Genomic DNA, 22923 nt, shown 5'->3' on the forward strand with positions numbered 1-22923 from the left:
CGAGGAGGCCACGGCCGGTGAGGGGCCGAGCCTGGCGGCCCTGGGGGTACGGGGCGGCCGGCGTGAGCAGCGGCGGTGAGGGGGCACGGGGTGAGGGGGCTGGCGGCCGCCGCACGGCGACTGCTGACTGCGGGCACCGGGGCGAGGCGGGCAGCTGGCGGCGGGCAGGGCCGGCGGGGCGGGCGGAGGCCGTTGGTGGCCGTTGGTGGCGGCGGGGGGTGGGGAGGGGAGGCGGTGGCAGTTGGTGGCGGCGGGGAGGCCGCCGTGCCCCCGGGGGAGGGCGGGGCGGCCCTGAGGGGACCCCACCGCCGCCACCCGCCCCTCAGGCGCCGCCGCCGCGCGCAGCGGGGAGAGGCGGGACGGCGGCGGGCGGGGGGGGGGGGGGTGGCGGCCGCGCCCTTTGGCAGCCGCCGCGGGGCGGGGAGCGCGCATGCGCGGGGCTAGGGGGCGGGGCTCTCCGCCCAGCGGCTCCGCCCCGCCGCGGCCCGTACAGTAGGTGGAGTCACGCGGGCGGGGTCACATGACCGGGGCCCTTTACAGTAGGATCCCAATATGGCAGCGGCGGCGGGCGCAGGGGCCGTCGCGCTCGGGGCCGCCCGCTCTTAGGGCCGCCGCCCGCTCCGGCTCCGGCTTCCCCCGCGTCCCCCTCCCGGGCGGAAGGAGCCCCCAGGGTACCTCGGAGTTAGCTGCGCCCCGCCGCGTCCGACATGAGGGAGAAGGGCCGCAGGAAGAAGGGCAGGACCTGGGCAGAGGCCGCCCGGACGGTACGCGGGGCCTGCGGCGGGGGGGGGCGGCTGGAGGCCGCTGGGGCGGGTCAGAGCCCTCCCGGCCGCTCCGGGTCATGCGGGCTCCCTCCTGCGGGGACGGCCGCTCCCCTCGCGCCTGGCCCCGCTCAGAGCCCGGCGCGGCCGGCAGCCCCGGTGGCGGCGGGGGGGGGGGGGGGGCCTCGGCGCGGCCTCGGCCCGCGGCTGCCCGCGGTGGGGTGCGGAGCGGTGAGGCGCCGCACGGCCTGGGCGAGCTGCTGGCCTGGCTCTGCCGGCGAGCCTGTCCCGGCGCCGTGCGCTTGCTGAGGCAGGTTTCTTCTTCTGACCTGTTCTCCGGTTGCTTAATGGTTCTGGGCGCAAATTTGTGTGGAGAGCTTTGTGGGGGAGGGATTACCGCTTCTTATTTGCAAAATGCCGTGATTAACGAGGGCGTAAATAATATTAGCGAACAAGTGACATGCACGCTGGTTCTCCTCAGTACCCTCGGTCTTTCATGCAGCAGAACTTGTTGCAGTAGGAGCTACTGAACCGCCTCAGGTCAGGTAGTGAGTTGTGAACCCCAAGAGGAGAATTTTTATCTTCCAATTCCCACTCTGACAGTCTTTGCTACCGTACTGTTTTCAGGATGGACTTACCGTAGTTTCTGTGTGGGGCAGGCACGTTAGAGGGTGGGTAAAAGAAAAGGGAAGTTGAGGGGTGGGACAAGGCTGAGAGAGAGGAAAGTAAACAAGCGCGAGCTGCAGGAGCTGAGCAGAAGTGTTGAAGTGTGAGAGTGCAGCAGATGCTGCCGAGAGCTCTGTCTTTGCAGCGAGATCTGTCCTTGCAACGGGGACTCAGATCTGCCTAATGGAGAGGGGGAGGCGTTGGCTTCTCTCGTAACCATTCTGAAAGAGGTATCTGTTAAAACAGGACTTGAAAAGTCTGGCTGGAAAGCAAATGTAAATAGGCATCTGCGGCTGAGGCTTGCAAGCGCTATTTTAATAAATAGTAATTTATTTGGACCTTGTATTTACAGTTTGAAAGGCATCAAGATAGCTGTTCCTTTTTCAAGAAATAGGAAGCAGTTAACTATTTTAAGAATATAAGATACTGTCCCACAGGTGAACACTTTGGTACTTCTCTGTATATGCTTTTGTGTATTTTCTTTAACAATTTCTTTTGAAGAAAGAGTGGAAGAATCTCCAGTGTAGGGTGTAAGTGTGGCCAGATCTTTTTCAGCCTATGTGCACTGCTGTTCATCCACTGATCTCTTCCAGAATCCACTTAAAGGCTAAAACACGTATTTAGAAAAGCTGCACTGAAAACTGTCAAAACTGAAGGTTACATGTTACCCTGGGTTGTATACCTAGATTCATGGCAGAGGCAGCCAAAACTAGGAAAAGATGAGTAAATGCTTGCCAAAACCGCAGGTTTGGCAAAGATTTCTATTTGTGTCTTCAGTGGGAATGTTAAAATATTCTGGTCAAACTCCAACTCCAATCTTCAAAAAGTTTCCCTGCGTTTTTGGTTTGAAATAATGTCTTTTGATTCTTGTCCTAGCTTGTGTACTCGTATTGGCTCCTCAGCTGCCGGTGGTTGGAGTTCGTAGGGTATATTATAAAACCGCGTTAAGAAATGCGGCAGCTCTCAGGTACCCTATTCTCCTGCTCCTGAAAGGTAACGTAAGACTCTCCTCAAGCTTGAGAAACCTTCCATTTTGTTTGCAGCGTAGTGTTGCGCCTCTGTGCTTTTTTATGGAGTGAGCTCTCCGCTCGCTGAGCTCTCTAAGCTGGCTCGCCGTGGGGTGCGGTGAGCCCCGACAGTCACAGGCCAGCATGGAGCTGCAGGGGAAGGGGCTTGGGGTCGCGGGTTTTGGCGGCAGCTGGCTGTAGACCTGCTTGTCCTGGCAAACTGCCCCGCGGTGGTCCCCGAAGAGCAGCCTGAGGTCATCGCAGCTGATGTTTCTGTAGTGATTCTGTCCCCTGTCTGCTTCCTCGCTCTCTCTGTCACCTCACCGCTGGTGCTCGTAGTTCAGGGAGCTAAACCAGCAAAAAAACATCGTCCTTATGGTGCTGATCTGGCTTTGTGCCGGCTTAGTTTTCCTAACCAGCTATTTGGGATCAGGGTCCTCCAGTGCAAGGGAGGTGATGGGAGTGTGGGGAGGGGAGAGGACCAAGGTAATATTCACTTGAACGAGCTTAATCTGTTGTAATAGTTCAGTATTAGCTGGAAACAAGGCGGTAAGTGACACAAGCGTGGCCTTTCTGTTGGATGGAAGGACCTCGGGTGGGTATATGGATAAAGTGGGTTCAGTGGGATTCAAATTACGCTTGTTCTTAGATGTATAGGAGTATTAAGTGGAGCGGAATTGCAGTGTGAAGTAAGGAAAGGGTGCCCCGTGCGGGCAGTGCATTCAGGGAGGAAGTTACTGTTGATAAACAACCTTTTTCTTATTTCCTGGCTCATTCAGTAAACTTGCAGCTGCAGATGACTGTTAACTTGTGACTTTTCTTGGGACAATGGCTGGGTGTCCCTGCAGTTAAAGTTAAAAGCATTATTAAGGTAAGAAGCTGATGCTTTATAGTAGACAAGTTTAAGATAATAGTACACAAGTTTAAGATGAATAAAATACGCTGTGTATGTCTCTAACCTGGAGTATACTCTTCAGATGCAGTTTGGTTGCTCCACCACAGGACTGTAAAGACACACCGATGGGACAGTGCATATAAAGAAAAGAGATGATTTGTCTGTTCTGCTGAAAACTAGAACAGGCAGATTACACCTGTACTGGTAAACTCGAGTTTTGGGGCTTGTTTTCTGGCCCCAAGGCCACCTCGCAGAATCTATGTGTATCCGTACCGCTGAGCCTCTGTCCTCTGAACTAGATGACCACGTTCACACTGCCTTTGGTGGGCCGTCCTGTGCTAATTCTTGAACTGTGCCGTAAACTGGTGTCCGATTTGCAATCTCGCAGGCAGATCTATGCCAGGGACCTTGTACTAACCTAATGGTGCAGACAGCCGGGCTGGTGCCTTTGCAGAGCCCTGCTGTGGCTGAGCTTAACCGTGTGGCTGCGGCAGGCCGGTGGTCAGTATCAGAAAACTGTAGCTGATGCCTGTTAAGCTGGGGCAGGCGGATGAGAACAAATACTCAGTAGTACTTGGTTTAGTCGGATTCGGGTAAGCATTATTGTTGCAGCGCTGAACTGATGTTCACAGTGGCTGTGGTTGAAGGGGGTGGGCGCCGTGTTGCGTGTGGCAATGGGACTTTGGTTGTGCAGCAGAGAAGTTCTGTGCTTTGTTTTGACTGCTCAGGTCTCAGAGTTGTTGCTATTGCTCTTGCTTGTGTTTAACACGGTCCTCGTGACGCAGCTTTCCGAAACAGGGAGGGACCAGAGCGCAGCCGAATGCTCCGTGCATCTTCCTTCTGCTGTGTGATGGAGCGCTGGGGCGAACGGGCTGTTGTGGTGTGTTAGTGGCCTGTTTAGATCCAGACGAGAAGTCCCGTTGCTGGAGAGAAGCCACAAACAGGCTGTCTTTGTGCTTTGTTTGCGTGGAGGGAAGCGTACGCTGTCGTGCGCCAAGTTTGAAGAAATTTGGTGTTTGTTTTTCATGGCAAGTCCCCGTGTGTGATCTGACAAGACAGTTTTCTGCTGTACAGCCTCTGAGTACCGAGGCGTAGGGGCGGTGTGAATGTGGGCTGGAGATGGTCTCTGTAAATGCTCCTTGGCCGGCTCCTCGAGGAACACAAAATGCAGCCTTTTATGTACCTGTTTGTGAGAGGGAACTGCTGCAGCCGTGTTTTTTCCTGCGTGCTGATTTCCTGTTGGGTCAAACTGACTTTGTTGGCTTTGGAGGGTGGAAATCCAGCGCGAGAATGCCCTTGGGAAAGCAGACAGAGCCCAAACGTGTTGCGGTGGACATCTCTGAAGGCGTAGATGTCGAAGTATGAGTCCTGTCATGATGCTGGCAGTTACTGTGCAGCTCTTGGGAGGTGAACTCAGCTTCTCTCTTGCTGTAGGGGTTTGTTTGCATCACTTGTGTCAACTGAAGAATTAAAATGAAAAGACAGGCCATCCCTGAAACGGATAGCGCAGAACATGCGATCTGATCTGGTGTTCGCGGGCCCATCTGCTGTGTCAAACAGAAGGTAACATAGCGAGGTCAAAAGGCGAAATCAAGTAGAAAGCTTGTTTGTTCGAGGAACAAACGGCATGCTTTTGCAAGTTGACTTTATTAAGGCTGTCCTTTTCATTAAGGCGCAATTTTCTGCGGGGTGACGGAGTAAGGTGTCTGAGGGATGCTGTTTTTCCCTGCTTTCTCTTAAAAGATGTGTGCAGAAGAGCAGGTGGAAGGATCCAAGTTGTAGAAGTTGCCCACTTGTAGACAAGTACCTGAGTCCGTTTGCTCACCCATATACACAAACTGGAAAATCTGCAGAGGTTCCAGGACTGCTGCAAAAATATACAGAGCTTCGGAGGCTTTTGTAAAACGTTTACTTGAGGGACTGATCAGCCTGGTAGATGATGCTGTTACTGTTTGCTACTTCATATTTCAAGTGCCTGGCTCCCACTTCTCAATGTGTAGGTCGGCAGAGCTGAACTGTGCTTGCAGATCGGGGGCAGTTTTGAGAGAAAAGTAGAACTAGGTTTAACTGGGTACAAAATGCACGTGATATCTGAGACCGATTTCTTCGTTTCACCAGTCCTTCGGAGGTCTGATCACTCAATCGGAAAAAATCTGGAGGATGGTTTGGAGCACAGCAGGCCCTTCCTGGGGAATCTGAGAACTGGCTTTTCGCTTTTAGCGAGGTAGCACTATAGAAGGTTAAATGATTAATCAGAGCTTGTGAAATGAACTGATAGTTGAAGCTGGTAAGGCTTCTTGGTTTCTTTTTTTGAGGGGGCTGTTTGTTGCTGTGTGTTAGGTTTTTTGGTGGAGTTTTTGTTTTTTTAATCCCCTAAGTATTATCACAGCTTCCTTCCCTGTTCTCAGTCTGTGTCCAGGTACAGGACCTGTTTCCACCAAGGACAAGAAGCGGTGGCTAAGGTCGGTCTGTTATATCTTTTAAATGCTTTTGCAGAGACTTCTGCGGGACAGGCATCATGTGGAGGGTAGCCACTGCTCTGGTGACCAAGCCATTGTACGGCGTTTTTCTGCCCCGTGACGTATCTACGTGTCTGCTAGCCAGGAAAATACCTTGGCAGTGTTTCTAGAGAAATAGACTCGTGGCTGCACAAGACTGAAGAAAAGTTGGCGCAAGCTTTGTCACATGTTAATAGAGAACTGCAGTTTTCGCTACTTACTCATACGCATCTCTTATTGACCACAGCACTTGGATGTATTTTTCCTGCTTTTTTTTTCAAGATTTTTTTTAAGGACTGTAAAAGTCAGCAATTGCTCTTGCAAATGTGACCTCTGTTTTGGCCCAGCGTAGGTTGCATCCACTGGTATCTGCTCTTCTGGATGCTAGAACTTCTAGTGAACTGAAAGTTGCCTTAAATCCCTCTTGGGAATCTGTAGAGACAAATGGAGGCCTCCTCAATGGAGGCTTAAAAAATTTGTTCTGATATGGCAATAGAATTTGGAAAGGGCGAGGTGGAGGAATAATCCACTTCAATTGCTGTAGCAAACAGTCAGACTGCAGAATCTGCCCTTCTTCCAATCACACTAATCCAGTTACTTGCCTGCCATTTTAAAAACTAATTTCCAAGCCCTAGCCCGTGTTCCTGCTAGGAGCTTTAACCTCTTAAAGGCGTCAAAATCCCTCTGAGTTGTTACACACATGCCGACCTGCTGCTTTGGATGTGTGGTTGTGCTTGCCCTGGCTGGAGTCGAGCAAGCTCGTTTGCCAGCTTCGTAGCTGATCCGCAGGGTTGACGATGCAATGCTGTGCTAAGGTGTGGCTAATTTTATTATTAGCAGTACAACTTTTAAAAAAGGATACCTGAGGGGGCTGGCTCTTGGCTTGAGGGTAGTGGGGTCCGTCTGTCCCAAAGCGTCAATGCACTGGGTGAAATCTGGGAGCGTTATTTCCCCCCTGCAAAGCAGGGTGGGGGCAGATGTGGGAGCACCCAGCTCAGCAGCGCGGCACGGAAGAGGGAAGGGAGAGCAGCGGTGCCACGCGGGGAATCCCCACCAGCCGCAGAGCATCGCAGCCCTGCCCGCCAGTGCCTCTCACAGCAAGCTCGGCGTCCGAGGTTTGGGTGACTGTTCACCTTGTCCTGTGCTCCTGCAGGGAACTTCAGTGGTACTGAAGGATCTTGAACGCGTTTTCTTTATTTCTATTGTTATTTAAAACAATAAATGCAGTTTAGATATTAATTTTAATACGGACCTCAGATGCACTTTTGCTCAGTCTCTCGTTAACTTTGTTTTAGCATGGAAGGATTTAAAGAGACCATGCAGACTTCCTGGAGCGAGCTCGTCTCTAAAACTGCAAGAGCATCGAAATGGCTTTTCTGCAAAAGTTGTGGTCTCCTTCTGAACCAGCTGAGAAATGTAGACGTGCAAGCATGTCTCTAGCATTTTTTTGTGCAAGGCTTTTCCAAGTGAGAATGTTTGAGAACAAAAGCCAGTTTTGTTTCCCGGATATGGTCTTTGCAGCATCTGCAGAAGGTGGTTAGAATGAACCTAACCATTGTGTAGTAACCAGCACGTTGTCTCGTGTCCTAAAGAAATGGAAGAATCATCTTTTACTGAGGTGTAGTTGAATTCTGGGTGTCGTGCAAGCTTTTTCTATTAAAAAGAGGGACATTCAAATACTTTGTGTTTAAAACCTGTGATTCACAGCCTGCAGTTTTGTGCGCCAAGTGCTATTCGCATTAGCAAGAAGCATGGAGTGATAAAATCGCCCTGCGAGGGGAATCGGTGGCGAGGAGGAGTCGATATCAGTGCTCTGCCTGCTGCAGGGTTTTGCATCGGGGTGGCTCTGGTCTGACCCACAGGGCTGAACTTTTGCTACTGCCTGTCACATATGGATGTGCTCTGAACTGAAAGGTGCTCCTCTGGCTTCATCCGGAGGGAATCCGTTGCCTTCTCCACCAGCTGCTCCGGAAAGTGGGCTGGAGCACGGTAAGTGGAGGCAATTGAGAGCCAGCATCGTGAGTGCTCTCCCGATCAGAGCTGTAAAACTAGAATAATGTAGATGTGATGGGTAGGTGTTACTGCCCAAACACGCCAATGCTGAAGATCATCCTGTGGCTTTTTGGTTCAATTGTGCGTGTGCGTCTGTTGCCTACAATGAGTGTTAAAACACACCGGAAGCGGATGCTTGATATGTCTAGTTTTTTTCTATGATTGTCAGATTTTCTGCTTATGTGGTTAGCTTAACCTGTTCGGAGGAGTAAAAATAGAGGGCCAAGAACAGCCAAGACATTTGGTCTAATTCTTCCTGTATCTCTAAAACATCTCTGCTGTAACCAGCTGCGGGATCTCCTCAGAGGGCTGATCTGAGTTCATGTCCCGAGTGAGGCAGCTTCAGTAGGACATACTGAAAATACTTTCACTGTTATTGAACAGCTTTCAAATAAAATGTGAGAAATTGGATAATCACGGCTGTCGCTTATGTTCTGCAGATGCTACAAAACTCTGCTTTACGGAGAAGTAGAGCAGCATGACTGTTGTGGAGTTGAGCAGAGACGAAAATTTGGAGGACTAAGCACGTGAGCTTATAACTTGATAGTTGTGGCAGTAAGATTATGCAAATTTTTTTTTAAAGAGAACCCCTCCAATGATGCAGCGTTCACTCTGTTTCAGTGCAGAAGCCAAGGGGTGGCAAGTGCTGTGTGCCAGCCCCGTGTGCGGAGAGCGTGGGAGGAGATGGAAGCTGCGGAACTTCCTTTTGCAGGACGTTGTGGATGCTAAAGGCTTGCACGGACTTGTGGAAATCTGTTGCAGGTTACTAAATACCTGGAAACTCCTCTTATTTTGGAAGTCCCGAGCAGCGTGGAGAATAGGAGAGCAGCCTCCTGGGACATTGGGATGCTAGATAGTCACACAGACGGTCCATCGAGATCTGCTGTCGCCATGTATGGATTGGTGTTCAAGTGTTTAGTTCAACCTCAGGCCACGAGAATGGTTTCCTGCTTTTCTGTGTAAATGGAAGATTTCCCTGGTGTGCTGAAGGAACTGGCCAGCGTGATTGCAAGTTGATTCTTTATTGTCCTTAAAGGGCTGTGGTGACTGGGGAAAGCTCCTCGTGAGTTTAGTGGAAGAGGAAAAATGTCACACATCTTCAAAAGGGCGAGGAGGAGGATGTGGGGAAATAGGCCTGGTCATCCTTACTTGGGTCCTGGGGGAGGCAGCGAACAAATACTCCTGGAAGCTGCTTTCTTGTGTGTGTAGGAGAGGAATGGTTTTTAGGGGACAGCCAGTGTGGATTTACCAAAGGTAAGCTGTTGCTGCACGAGGTGGTGAGATGGGTGGCTCTGTGGCGGAGGACAAAGCAGTGGATGGCGTTTACCTTGCCTTTAACATAGCTTCTGATGTGGTTTTTCCCGTAGTATCCTTATGACCAAGCCGGTGAGACACAGGCTGGATAAGGAGGTGACGAGGTTGATGCTGAACTGACTGGACAGCCAGGCACCAAGGTCTGAACAGCCCCGCGGAGCTCCACTGCCTACCGCGCATCAGTGGTGGTCCTTGGGTTCTGGTACAGAGGCTGATAATGCTGAGCTGATGCCTTGTGTTGGCGTTGGGATGTGTACCAAGGGTTCCTGTGGTGACGGCTAGAACCCTAATACGTCGATCGTCAGGGCTTGGGGACTTAGGGAACTGTCTGTGGGTGGTCAAGTTTATCATCCTTCCTCTGCTTTTAGAGCAAACCAGGAAAGTAGAACGTCCTCTGTTGCTAAGCGTGGTTTGGATTGCTGTTCTGCAGACGCATTTCGGGGTTGTCTGTTGTAGCCATAGTGTAACCTGTTTAAATGCTTATGATGCGGCTGTGAATTTATCGTATTCCCTTTTAGGGGAAATGACAGCCCTGCTAAGGCAGTTGGTTTGGAGCTGGGTATCTTTTAGATACTGAAATGTAGTCTGATTTGTAATAGTTAACTGTTGACTCTTCTTTAGAAGTGTACGGTGTGATGATAAATGTGCACGATAAACTTCCTGATTCTTCTCAAATTAGCGTAAATTTATTTGCCTGGTTGAAACCAGATATATACCTATAGACTTTGCGGCTTCAGGAAGTGGGCATGGAATTATTCAGACAGATGGGTGACGTACTTAATGAGTTTTCTTTAAATTAAAAGAATTTGCTTTTTTTCCCACTGAGTTTGTATATATATATTAAAAAAAAAAAAGTAGCAACAGGATTAGGGCCTGTTTGCCAGCTCTCCGATAGGTTCAATATGCTTTTATCTTCAGGTGAATTTAACTGAAAACTTGAGAGCCTGAGAGAGCTCAGTCAATCTAAGGCCAACAGCTGTTGGTAATGCTTTGATGTGAGCATGAACTCTGCCTCAACGTATTATAGACAATATTTTGGTTGTATGTGGTTCTGTAGTAGTATAAGAACATCCAAAGGAATCCTTGCTTGAATGCGTTTTTGTTCACTCTGGGCCAAACTGATGTGACGACGGTGACTTTGACCAGGCAGCCCTGCCCATGTCATTGCAGTGATGCAACTTCGGGGCAGGAAATTCTGAACTTCTCTCTTCGGGACAGATTAAAACTTTATTTTTAAGAGCATGAAATAGTGCAGTGCCATTGCTGGTAACTGTATGTTCTCCTAAAACTGTCTTCAGTGGCTTTATAGATATTGGACACTGTCTTTCCTTCTGGTAACTGCGCTGGCTCTGCTGGAGTCTGAGTGCACTTACTAGTGTTTTACTGGATTCGGAATTCAAGATTGATTTGATAAAATCACTTCGTAAAAATGTCCCTATTCTTCTGGCAAGTCATGCAATTTGTGTTCCACTGGGAAGAATTCTTTCTTCCCCGCTTTCCACGCGGGGAAACTTGAATTTGCTCTTAAACCTCTTAGAAGACGCAGCAGTAAACATTATCTCTTACAGCTTGCAGTTTTGCTGTTCAGAAGCCTTTTCTGAGCTCAGTCTGCACTCTGTCCCAATACAGCGTCCCCCCGAGATCAACAAAACCCACTCACTCCTCTTTTCCCCTGTGCTTTCCGGCACGCGATGCACAAATGGAGCGTGTTGGGGGATTTGTGGCCGCTGAGAAGCTGCGGCAGGCTGGTCTTCCTGGCAGCGGCGGCTTGTGCAATCGAAAAAGACTTCGGCAAGTAAATGGTCAGTAATACTCGCAGAGCACTGCCTGCGCTGATGCTGTTTCCCTCTGGCAGGTGGTGGATGCTTCAGCAGGATCATATTGGAAAATGACGGTCACTTCTTCATTAAAAAGCGTTTTAAACATGAAGCTTTTGGCAAACCTGGCAGGTGATGCTTCAGACAGATGGAGTCTGTGTGCTGTAGCTGGGAGCACGAGTGGGGCTTCTGCCCCGTTCCCGAGGTGTCCGTCCAGCGGTATATGGGGTCCCCATACACCTGAGGGCTTTGCTCCGCCGTCACGTGGGACATGAGCTCTAGAGCCCGGGAATCGCGAGCTGTGCTTGGAACAAGCCCGCCTGGATTTGGGCATTGCCACAACTCCTTCTTATAACTCCTTCCAGTAAATTCTGCAGAAATAATTCGCAGAGCAAGGTGAAAATGGCTAATCACTGTTGTCTTGAGAGCCCCAGGCTTTTAAGCAGGATTCCTCCAGAGTCGGCTCCAGCCAAGTACTTAGTGCATGGCACAAGTGCTCTGAAAGGGACCGCAGTTAGTATTTGGTCTGCTTTAGCTGCCAGTGTTTAACTTGCATCTGTCTTCAGCATTCCTTCTTTCTTACCAACCCAGCGGGGGACTAAGTGGGCGTTGAGAGGGGCTCCTGTAGCAGTCCTTCTTTAAAAGCACGTGCGGTATAAATGTAGTTCTGCTTTCTCCTATACAGTCTTATTAAATATCAGTGTACTTCTGCAAGTACGGAATTTGACGTTTACTTTGTCTTTATGTAATGTGAACATAACTCTTCTCATGGCAGAGGCTCAGTGAATAACTTCTTGTGCACCTTGTAGTGGAAATTAAATGGCACAATCCGGTCTCTCTCCCAAGTGTGCCAGTCGCTACATCAGCCAGAATGAATTCGGCTCTCCTTAACCCCCGTTGAAGGTTAGATCCCATCCTTCCTGCCGTGAAAAAGTCAGCGTTTGTTTCATGGTACTGTCATAACATCCCTTAAACTATCTTTCAGCAGCCAGTGGGTAGGAAAAGATGAAACTGTTTTGGTGTGGGTTGTGCGAACGACTATCTGCCATTTGAATGGTAAGGTTTAAGGGTTTCAAGCAAGATTACAGTCTCACTGAGCTAGATAATCTCTGTTTTAAAGTATTAACACACCCCCATCACTTGAAAAGTCTGCTTCTCTCTCATGTAAAATCTTTAAAAGGCAGCTACAGGTCTTCAGGGTCTCTGCTCACCTCCTTGCGGCTGTTTCCATCTGCACTTGCAGATCTGGGTTCTTGTTGGAAGCTTGAACACCGGAGTTGCTCACAAAATGGCAAAGAGAATTGTCTTCTGTCAGCAGTGTTGTTGTGATAATGGGTTTATCCTTAATCAGGAAGATTTTTTTTCATTCATGCCTGAACTCGGATGGGTTTTCTTCCACTGAATAAATACCTGTTTTGGAAAGGCAGCTATAGTAAATAACACCCCCATCTTTGCATTCGACGTTCTCGCTTTGGGACATAGTGTGAATTAACCTGAAAACCACTTGCAGCCCTGGTTATTATCAGTGGCTGTCTTAAATCTTGGAGTGCCACTTGAAACATGCTTAAAATGTTGTTTTTCCTTACTTCCCTTATGCTGAAAGTGTTTGCAGGGGGTTACCTTACCTTACTTCTGCTGGAGGCTTTCAACTCTTTGCTGCGCAAATATAAATTCTGGAAAAAAAAGAAGTTGTTTTTTCACAGAATCGCTAAGGTTGGAAAAGACCTGTAAGATCATCAAGTCCAACCATTTTCTGACAAAGCTTTTGAGTTGTACATGAGCGCTTAACTCCAGTAACAAACTGTTGTTATTTACACGGTTCTCTACAAATAGCGTACTTTCCTTAACCAAGTAGCTGATGTACTTCCAATGCCTTTTATTTTGATGCTTCAGGCCGCTGCGGCTTCCTGTCTATCTTTGACCTGATGTCTCCTCTAGAGCTGTATGCAGCGAAATGTTTTCCAGTCTTAAAAGGAAAGAATGAGTGTTAAGGTTTCCTCCCTGCTCTAGGGGAGGGAATGTGGAAAACCAATATCCTCCAAAAGAGACGCCTTGGTTCGAGTTATCTACCCCTGTCTTACATGGTTGCTTGAACGTGAAAATCCGATGGCTCCAGTTAGCCCTGACTTTCCAGGTCATCTCTATCTTCTCATTTTGTGGGTGTTTCAAAAGCTGGAGCTGCAGCGACCTTGCTGTCTTCTGCTATAACTGCATGGAAGTGAGCGATGGCCCCATGTCTTCTGCATCTCCTCCTGCCTTCTGTCCCTGCGAGCTTCCCACCCCTTGGCCTTCACAGTGAAGTCTTGCGAGATACTGGTGTCTTGTACGTAATCTGCTTATCCCTCTGTTTCTTTCACCCAGAAACCTCTTGTACATGCTGTGTTGGGTTTTCTCTGTGTTTCTGCCACTATTCTGAAGGAGTATCGCAGAATCACTAAGGTTGGAAAAGACCTGTAAGATCATCAAGTCCAACCATCAACCCAACCCCACCATGCCCACTAAACCATGTCCCGCAGTGCCACGGCCACACGTTCCTTGAACACCACCAGTGATGGTGACTCTACCACCTCCCTGGGCAGCTTATTCCAGTGTCTCACCACTCTCAGCAAAGACATTTTTCCTAATATCCAGCCTGAACCTCCCCTGGTGCAACTTGAGGCCGTTTCCTCTTGTCCTGAGGTGAAGCCTTGCAATCCAAATAATGCCTTGTAGTTGTCTGGTTTTCTGCTGGTGCTGCCCTAAACCACAAGTGGATCTGAAAAGGAATCATGGGGTCCTGGGTGGTCTGCTAGTTCTGCACCAAGTGGGGGGGAGTTAAGGCTGTGAGAGATTTGTCTTGTGCCAGCACGCGTGGAGAGCATCGGTGTTTATATGCTACTCATGCAGGGATACAGAAGAATGGAAGGGTGGGAGAGATGCAACACCTTGGCGTAAAACATATCGCTTCATTTGGAAGTTGTGACTAGTGACTTACAAAAACACTATGTTCACGGCTCATTGGAACTGGGAGTTATCGAACGGGGAAGAAGCCAGCTCCTGTGCCGACAGATTTGGAAGTTTGCTGCTACCTGCTGTACACCTACTTTTTTTTTTTTTAAGCTGTATTTAAACCTCCAACCTGTTTCAGAGAGTGCTCCCCAGGGCTGACACATAGGATTTGGTGGAAAGCATTTCTGCTGTGTGCCTTCTCTACCAGTGGCGAAACGGATGAAGTGAAATGCGGAGCCTTGGTTGCAGCGTTTAAAACAGAACAAAAAAAGCGAGTGTAGCTCAGCAGCCTGACCTCTCTCGTTGCTCTCCCAGCCAGATGGGAGGGTACACAGCAGCGGTTTTGGGGTAAGACAGACATGCCCGAGCACTGACTTCAGAGCAGCCGCTGAGGCTTTCTGCCAGGCGGCGTGAATATCTTGCCAACACTCAACAACTCTCTCTTAGGGTAACAAGAAAGACTTCTGCATTTCGAGGTCTATCAAACTGTGTTTGAATGAGATTGTGAGGAGCTGTAGGAGCTTCTGTTCTGAGAGATCTCTCTTCAGACAAGAAGATTAGCTAAAGGAATAGCTTCATCATCAACTTCACATTCAGTTGAAGGTCCGTAGTGTTAGTTCTCAGGTCAGTAGGCAATGAATTTCCCACCGTGTCTCTGCTTCAGCTTTCTGACTAATGTGAAAGCTGAAATATGAGAGAGAACCCTTTTTTCCAGCATGGGTAAAAACATAAAGGTGGTAACCGTTTTACTACAGGAAAAAAGGTTGATAATCCTATCCTGGCTCTCATTATTGGAGAACGGATTTTACAAGTCGAAGTAGCATTGGTATTCTTCTAGTCATCTGATTTTTATTTTTTTAAACTCTTAATTCTTAGAATGAGGTGGAGTTCTCAAAGGATGTTTTAAATAAGGTTTTTCTCATCGTTTGTAACAAATATTACTCAATTGGTGCATGTTTTGGTGACTTCAGTTAAGCTGGTGCATTTAAACAACCTGAAGTATTGTTAGTGTAATGATGTTCATGGCTAAAGACGCTTTTCAGCTGGAGATTTTGTAAATACCTGTGCAGCAGAACAACCTGTGATGTCTTTTTGTCAGTGTTGTTGTTAAAAGGCGTGTTATCTCACCTCTGGCAACCAGGAGTGCACAGCCAGTTGATCTTTCCAGATCATCCTTGACATGAACCTGTTGACTCCATGCATCATAGCAGGAGCACCCCAGGTCTAATGCACAGGGTAAAAATAGCTGCAGTGGCTTTGGCTCGCAGGGTGCTGCTGGCGTTCGGAAAGCAGCCTGCAAATGGGCGCCTGAGATGTTGAGTAGCGATCTTGCATTCAATCCTTATTGCATCAAATGGTAAAACCTAAAGAGAGGTAGAGTATTCTATGTAAAGGTTAACAAATCCATAAAACTACTGTGGAACGTGATGATTCTGTCCGTACCACGTGCTGTCATGAGTGTTCGTTCCTTACGTTCCTTTTTGGACTCTCCTAGTAGAAGGATGAACCTGGGCAGGATCCCAGGCTGGCACCCACAGGAGATGCAATTACCTTTTTCCTGCAGGTCCTGCGTGATATTTGCAAGTCAAAGGCTGGTTTACAAACCCTTCCAGCCGCTGTGGCTGCCTTGGGGAAGCGTGTGTCAGCTCTGCCCTCGCGCTGGCCTCTTTTTCTGGTGCCACAGGAGCGTCTGAAGCTGCTTGGCAAACTCAATCGTAAAACCGTTCTGTGTGGGTTGCTGTTTTTTTTTTTTTTTAAAGGTAAAATTTATTTTTAGCTCGGATTAGACCCCTGATCTTGTTTACCGCTTTGCCAGCGCACGTGGTATGCAGTCTGGAGGAAGGGAGGTGTGCCAAGGGTGCAGGAACGTCTTTCAGCACCAGCGTGGACGCTTCAGCTCGCCGAAGCTCGGCGTTTTAATAGGACGCTCAGTCATTTGAGACAAATGCGGTTTCTTTGGCAGTTAAGTAAAATAACTTGTCTAAGTTTAGCAGCTGGTCGTGTTGGTTTTAACATGCCCGTGCTTTCATGTACAAATACTGACAACTCTTCCTCTACCTGACTCAAGCAAGAGCTGCCTTCGGTTGGGCTCCTTGCCCCGCGCGGGGTGGCTGGCTGAGGGCTCTTGATTTCTGAGATTTCCCTGTTGGGCTGCTACGCACAGGTTCTGGGACTCTGACCTCTTGGGTGTTTGCTCTCCAATGGCATTGCCATTAATTTTCTCGTTGGGAACAGGGGACCTGCACCAGACCTCCACCAGCTTTGCTGCCTGTCCCATGCTCTCCTTTTGCTAGCAAATGCAGGCATGACTACAGGGCTTAAACTCGAATATTAACCTTGTTTCCACAAATACTTATTGGGAGCTTAAGACCATTTACACTTGGAAGAAGTGTGTATGTGCAAAGACGACAACTTCATAGTATTTTGCATCCGAATCCTGAACTCTTGCGCTGTGCGGGGGAGCCAGAATGTACAGCCGGGAGCAGTTCAGCAAGTCTTGCTTAGTAGTTGTCTCTTGCTAATAATTGTGACCTCATGTCCCTTTTAGATTACTACTGTGTAACTCCTCAACCTTCTCAAACCTTGAGAGATAAGGCAGAGGGTTTTTTCTTTTTTTTTTTTTGGAAAAGGCCACTCTGTTAGTGCTCGCCAATATACTTCTGCCCCTCTCCCATCTCATACACAGGTTACTGCTGAAGGCACGTTGTGCTCAAGCCTCACCTCAGAGGTGCTATTCCACCTCATTTGCTGTTCTCTAAATTCAGGGATGTAAGCTCCAAGTCCAGAAGCTTTGAGTTGTTTTGTAGGGATGGTCACTTTTGGTTATGCCCACAAAAAAATCTATCCTAGACCTCAAACTTCTCCCGGTCTCTGAGGTCGATATAATCCTGTCAAGCTTCTTTCAACCTGGTCTTCCTTCACTTAAAGCTGAGCTTATCAAGCATCTGAGTGGGAGTTGTGGAAGTTGGTGGGAGCATGGGGTAGTTTGCAGAATGGGCACGTTGTCTTTCCTTGGACAAGTTTTTCACAAATCCAGTAATCATTTATTTGAAGCAGTGCTTCAGTTTCCCCTTGGCTGTATCCTCAAAACGAAACATTCACAAATACGGACAGTTTTGGAGCCGGGTTCCTGTCTCTGCCGAGTAGCGGTGTGCAACTTCTTAAACCTGTGTCCCTGTTCTGCCTCGCCTCTCCAGTTGTGCATCTTTGCAGAAACAAGCAGTGAGCTTCCACGGAGCTGCTGCGGCAGCGTAGCCTGGTGTCCTCCCGTGTCCTCCTCCAAGTTCAAGTTGAGCGCTGAGTTCTGCAGTTGCCTAACGGTGTCCTTGAGGTGAAACATGACTCTTGGATCTCGCCTCTTCACGCTACTGTTCAAACATGTTTGAAAATGGTGTGACACACTACAGCCTCAAATGCTGCATAAAACGGTAACGTGCACTGGCATTTAATGGCACTTGGTTTCTAATAACAGGGAATTGTCCATTCCTTCTTGACCTCATTTCTGGTTAAAACCTTGAATAGCATTTGGCTAATTGGATGAGTAGAAAAGATACTGCAATCTAGGTCAAGTCCTTCAGCCCCCCTGCTCACTCCTCTCCTTACTGCCGGAGCTGCAGTGGTATTTTGCGTGCTGCCTCTGCCCGGCACCGTTCTGTAGTGAGTGACTGAACCGGAATTTCACATACACTTTGTTTTTTATAGCTGACCCACTTCTCTGTAAAAGGTTTGCATTGCATAAAGATTATTTCTTGCTGAAAGAGTGTATGAGGAAATTTGCAGCTATTGCTGGCTTCTGTAGCTGCAGCTGGAGTTGTCCTCCTAGAAGGGGATGGCCAGGAGGTAGGAGATCCACGTTAGATAGGAGGTTGAGATGTAGCCTAATGAGCAGGTATTGCTGCCTGGCCCTCCAGAGCATGCGGGGGATTGAGCTAATACCTCTTCAAGTCGCTGTGGATTCATGGCTTCTATGATGTTTAAATTCTGTTTCCAGGAAGAAGCGCCAGTGTAAGTGATGATTATGTTTACAGCATTAGGTTGCCCAATTTTAATTCCCCCTTTATGTAAGGGAATAATCAATAGCAAGAATTCCAAAGGGCATTTTTACCAAAGCTTGCTGAAAACATTCATGGACTAAGGTGCTCTTTCATATCCAGCCTTGGAGGATCTCTTGCTTAAACCTTGATGGTCAGATTGTTGTGAGTAAAACAAAAAAAACCCTAAAACTTTGAACACAAGTTTCCATGAGGCTTTTATCCTATGTAATTTTGTGTACTGGCATGATACGCTGTCATAGTTACACGGGCAGAACTCACTCTGATCCCTTAGAGCCTTCCTAAATTGGAAAGTACGGCCAACTCTCGCTTCTGACAAAGGGTGAGCTATAAAAGAAATCTTAACAGTATCACCCAGTAAGAGTCGTTTTGTGCTGGACAGGTCTGGGGGAGGGGAGGGATGTCTCTTTTCAATTCCCTTAGCCCTCCTGTATTCATGAATGATTCATTGCAGCCTTCTGAGGAGCTGCTTGCCTGTGGTGTAACTGCGTTTTAGTGAGGTGCATGCTAATTTGGTGCCCTGAGAATGCTCTGAAGCTATTAACTGGGCTTGACCCTTGGTACCCATGAAGACGTTGATTCATTGCATACGATAAATGGAGTGGGTTCCCTGTCACAATCGTCATCCTTCTTTGCCTAGTAATCAGCAGTAAACATACGTTTCCTGAAGACCTGGAACTGGAAGGAGCTCGTTCCTGATGTAATTTGCTGGAAAAGACGCAGCAGTGGAAGAGTTCAGAGCCTTGTTTCCAGCTTGTACTTCGTAACAGTATATTTTAGTTTTCTATTAGCTTTCTCATGTTGGTGTTTAAAGATGGAGAGATAGCGACGTAATGAAGGCACGCAGATAACTTGGTGGTGTGGCATTTTTGGGGTGGGGGAAATGGTCATGTGGTGCTTCAGCAAAACTTAATATGGGTGTTGTTAGTACTTGTGAAACTTAACGTTTCTGTTTTGTCAGTAAAATACCAGACCATAACGAGAACTGTAGAAATTCTTCATACGGAAGAGTGTTGAAAGCTGAGCTGAATTGAGAAAATCTTATTCTTCCAACTCTCAAGAGCCACAAATAGCGAGGCAAGGCAGTGAGGATATTAAAAGGCAAGGGGGAAGACTTGCTGACAGACGAGATTGAAATGGCTTTGCCAGAACTGCTTTTTTTGCTCCACTGTTCCTGCTAGTAAGATGGTCAGATTCCTGGATGCTGCGGTTTATTCTCGGTAAAATTTAGGGGCTTGCAATGTGAAACAAGTAACAGGTAATTAGGAACCGTAGATTGTTTCTGCATCAGGCTAAGCCTAATTACAGTCTGGTGGCTTTGGAGAGGAGTGAATGGGCAGTTGGCATCGGGAAGGCTTGACCTCTGGCAAGTTCCCCAGGCTTTGACAGTGAAGCAGCGGTGCTATGGCACTTCGCTGGAGCACGACGACTTAGGTGGAGTTGAGTGATACAGATGAACTTTCTAAAAAAAGGTCACTTAACTGTTGGAAATACTACTAAGGACAGGGCATTGACATGGGAGTAGGGCTGCCTGACAGACTTTCTGCAAATGATGCACTGCATCAGCTGAAACATTGGCTAATGCATCCTAAAGTGAAAGACGTCCCACATGGACATCCCTAAGGTACTCTCTGATTTTGTTGAGCTTTCCCTTACACAGGTAAGAGGTGACATGACTATAGGTAGGGTGTACCTAGAAACTGTATTTTCTGCCCTTTGATTCCCATCAGGCACACTGGTAGGATGAAAAACAAATAGTATTGTATTACCTGCATTATGGTATGAAGTAAGCCACAAAATGTCGCGTGTGCCAGGCAAAGGAGCAGTAGAAGCTCCTTATCTTACGAAGGCACTATGATCTTCACCTGGATGTTTGGCAAGCTTGTCAAACACAGGCTTGATGCAGTAGTAACCATTTTTCTGATCAGCACCCAGGTGGTAAAGCTGGTAACTTTATCACAGTTGAGGATTTTTTTAAATCCAGTTAGAACAATTTCTCTTAATGCTTAAAAGTTGAATTACTACTTCTGTCCTTCCCTCCCCACTAATCTTGCTTCAGGAACTCTTTGCTGGGTGAAAAAACTGGCTGGATGGCCGAGCCCAGAGAGTTGTAGTGAATGGGGTGAAATCCAGCTGGCGGCCGGTCACAAGCGGAGTCCCCCAGGGCTCGGTTTTGGGACCGGTCTTGTTTAATGTATTTATCGATGATCTGGATGAGGGGATAGAGTGCTCCCTCAGCAAGTTTGCAGACGACACCAAGTTGGGAGGGAGTGTTGATCTGCTGGAGGGCAGGAAGGCTCTGCAGAGGGATCTGGACAGGCTGGATCGATGGGCTGAGGCCAACCGGATGAAGTTCAATAAGGCCAAGTGCCGGGTCCTGCACTTGGGTCACAACAACACCATGCAACGCTACAGGCTTGGGGACGAGTGGCTGGAAAGCTGCCCCGCAGAAAAGGACCTGGGGGTGTTGGTTGACAGCCGGCTGAAGATGAGCCAGCAGTGTGCCCAGGTGGCCAAGAAGGCCAACGGCATCCTGGCCTGTATCAGAAATGGTGTGGCCAGCAGGAGCAGGGAGGGGATCGTGCCCCTGTACTCGGCGCTGGTGAGGCCGCACCTCGAATGCTGTGTTCAGTTTTGGGCCCCTCACTCCAAGAAGGACATTGAGGTGCTGGAGCGTGTCCAGAGAAGGGCGATGGAGCTGGTGAGGGGTCTGGAGCACAAGTCTGGTGAGGAGCGGCTGAGGGAGCTGGGGTTGTTCAGTCTGGAGAAGAGGAGGTGAGGGGAGACCTCATCGCTCTCTACAACTACCTGAAAGGGGGTTGTGGGGAGGTGGGTGTTGGTCTCTTCTGCCAAGTGACAAGTGACAGGACAAGAGGAAATGGCCTCAAGTTGCGCCAGGGGAGGTTCAGGCTGGATATTAGGAAAAATTTCTTTACTGAGAGAGTGGTGAAACATTGGAAGAGGCTGCCCAGGGAGGTGGTGGAGTGCCCACCCCTGGAGGTGTTCAAGGAGCGTGTGGATGTGGCATTGTGGGATGTGGCTTGATGGGCATGGTGCTGTGTGGTGTTGGGTGGGTTGGTTTTTGGTGTGTGGTTTTTTTTTCAGGTTGGACTTGATGATCTTACAGGTCTTTTCCAACCTTAGTGATTCTGTGAAAGGGGAGGCCATACTGTATGGATTTGGGTTGAGTCACTCGGGCTCACTCGCGCTTAGTTAATCTTGGAAGCAGATACGTGTTTGGTGGTGGGCTTTCTTTTGATAGCCATACTGGGGATAAATGTTTGAGAAGCATCTATTAGCAGTCATGCTCAGGGATATACAGCCAAGTGACGTATTCCAGCATTTCACTGGAAAGAAGTGTCTGATTGCCAACAGCTTGGTCCTATTTGGGTTGTTATGTGGTGTATTGAAGTGTCCGGAGAGCGGAGTGTCAGTAGCTACGTGCTGGTCCGGCTGTCTGGATGGAAATCCCCGCTAACCAGAGCTTTGTTCACGTTGAGCAGCTGGAGCTGAGAGCGGGTGGAACTGGGAAGGGGGAGAGCAGTGGTGGGCTTAGTTAACTCCTGTCTTCTGTTAGCACAAGGGGGTTCACCGTAGTGCCTTAAACTCTGAAGGAAGAGCAATTTTATTTTTCCTAGTAAGAAGCTATAGAAGAATGATGAATGTAAGGAACTGTAAATCCGGTCTGTATCTCTTTAGAAAGAATCTAGACAAAATAGTATATGTAGAAATCCCTCCTAAGCTAAGACTGGCTCTTCAGCTTCTAACTACATCTCTAGGTTAATGCCCTTGCTCTTACTGGTTTTGACAACTGTAGACTAAACACAAAGGTGTAGGAGTTGAGGTTCTCATTGCTTTCTTCCCAAGCTGTTTACAGTTAATCATCAGTGTATCAATATAATCCTAGCCCTTTGTCTTGCTCTTGTGCTTTAAGATTACCTTCCTGGGGTTTCCCGCCTCCTTTTCTGTCAAAGGATTGAAGACAGGCATAAAATCCAAAACGGGGAGATTATCTGGTCTGTCCAGTATTGTATGAGAAGATATAGTAACAGTCTTAGCTGTGTTAAACCAAAGATATAACTCTCTGCAACCAAAGATTTCTACTCACTAGAGAGACTTGGTGTGCAGTTCAGAGGAGATACATGTCCCACTTTTTGCAGATATAGTGGCCCAAGACACTTACATTTCTCGTTACTGTGTTCTTTTAAATAGCATTGCTAACACCGGTCGGTTTGATTCCGTGGCGTGCGGGTCTGTGTTAGGTGTATTTTCAGAGTGAAACCTTGGCTGTACCAATGTCCCTACCAAAAATGTAATTGTGTGGGCAGTCATCCTTCTTGTTCAGCCTGTGTCTCTCTCGTTTACAAGTGTGTGTTACCTTGCAGCTCGGCCGGCACAGCACACGGGAATTGTTGTAGCGTTGGGGAATTCCTGCTGAGCACAGACTGCTGTTACGTGGGGCTTAGAGCGAGAAGGGTTGTTGATTTCATTTAAAAAGATTTCTAAAAATGAGGTGAAAGCTTTGATGTAGAGATTGTTTTGGTTTTGGGGTTAACAATGCTGGAAAACACATGCCAAACTACTCCCAAGGCAGCCAACCCTGGATAATCATGTTTAGAGGTTGGTTGGTCTGTTTTTTAACTTTTAAATCTCTACCATTTGCACTTAACGCTGATGCATCGGCGCACTGATTCTTGTAAACTTGTATTACGTGAGCCCTCTGATTTTGATGGTTTCTGTCTTGTAGCTCCATGCCGTAGCGCTGGGGTTGCCAGCCTTACCAAAGGCATCACTGTTGGTCACCGCGGGTCCTCTCTGAGGTCCAGCTGCTGAGGTGGAGGCTGCTCCCAGCTGTGGGCTGGGCCACCTGCAA

General features: G+C 48.3%; 1 protein-coding gene across 1 annotated transcript in view; it reads left to right on the plus strand.

The window, feature by feature from the left end:
* Positions 1-707: 707 nt before the first annotated feature.
* ASXL2 (ASXL transcriptional regulator 2) overlaps positions 708-22923 on the plus strand; it is a 118432-nt gene continuing 96216 nt past the window's right edge. The window contains 1 exon segment of the mRNA XM_059833402.1: positions 708-764. Within this exon segment, the coding sequence (XP_059689385.1) occupies positions 708-764 (57 nt within the window).

Source organism: Gavia stellata, chromosome 2 (genome assembly GCF_030936135.1).
Source record: "Gavia stellata isolate bGavSte3 chromosome 2, bGavSte3.hap2, whole genome shotgun sequence".
Classification (NCBI taxonomy): domain Eukaryota; kingdom Metazoa; phylum Chordata; class Aves; order Gaviiformes; family Gaviidae; genus Gavia; species Gavia stellata.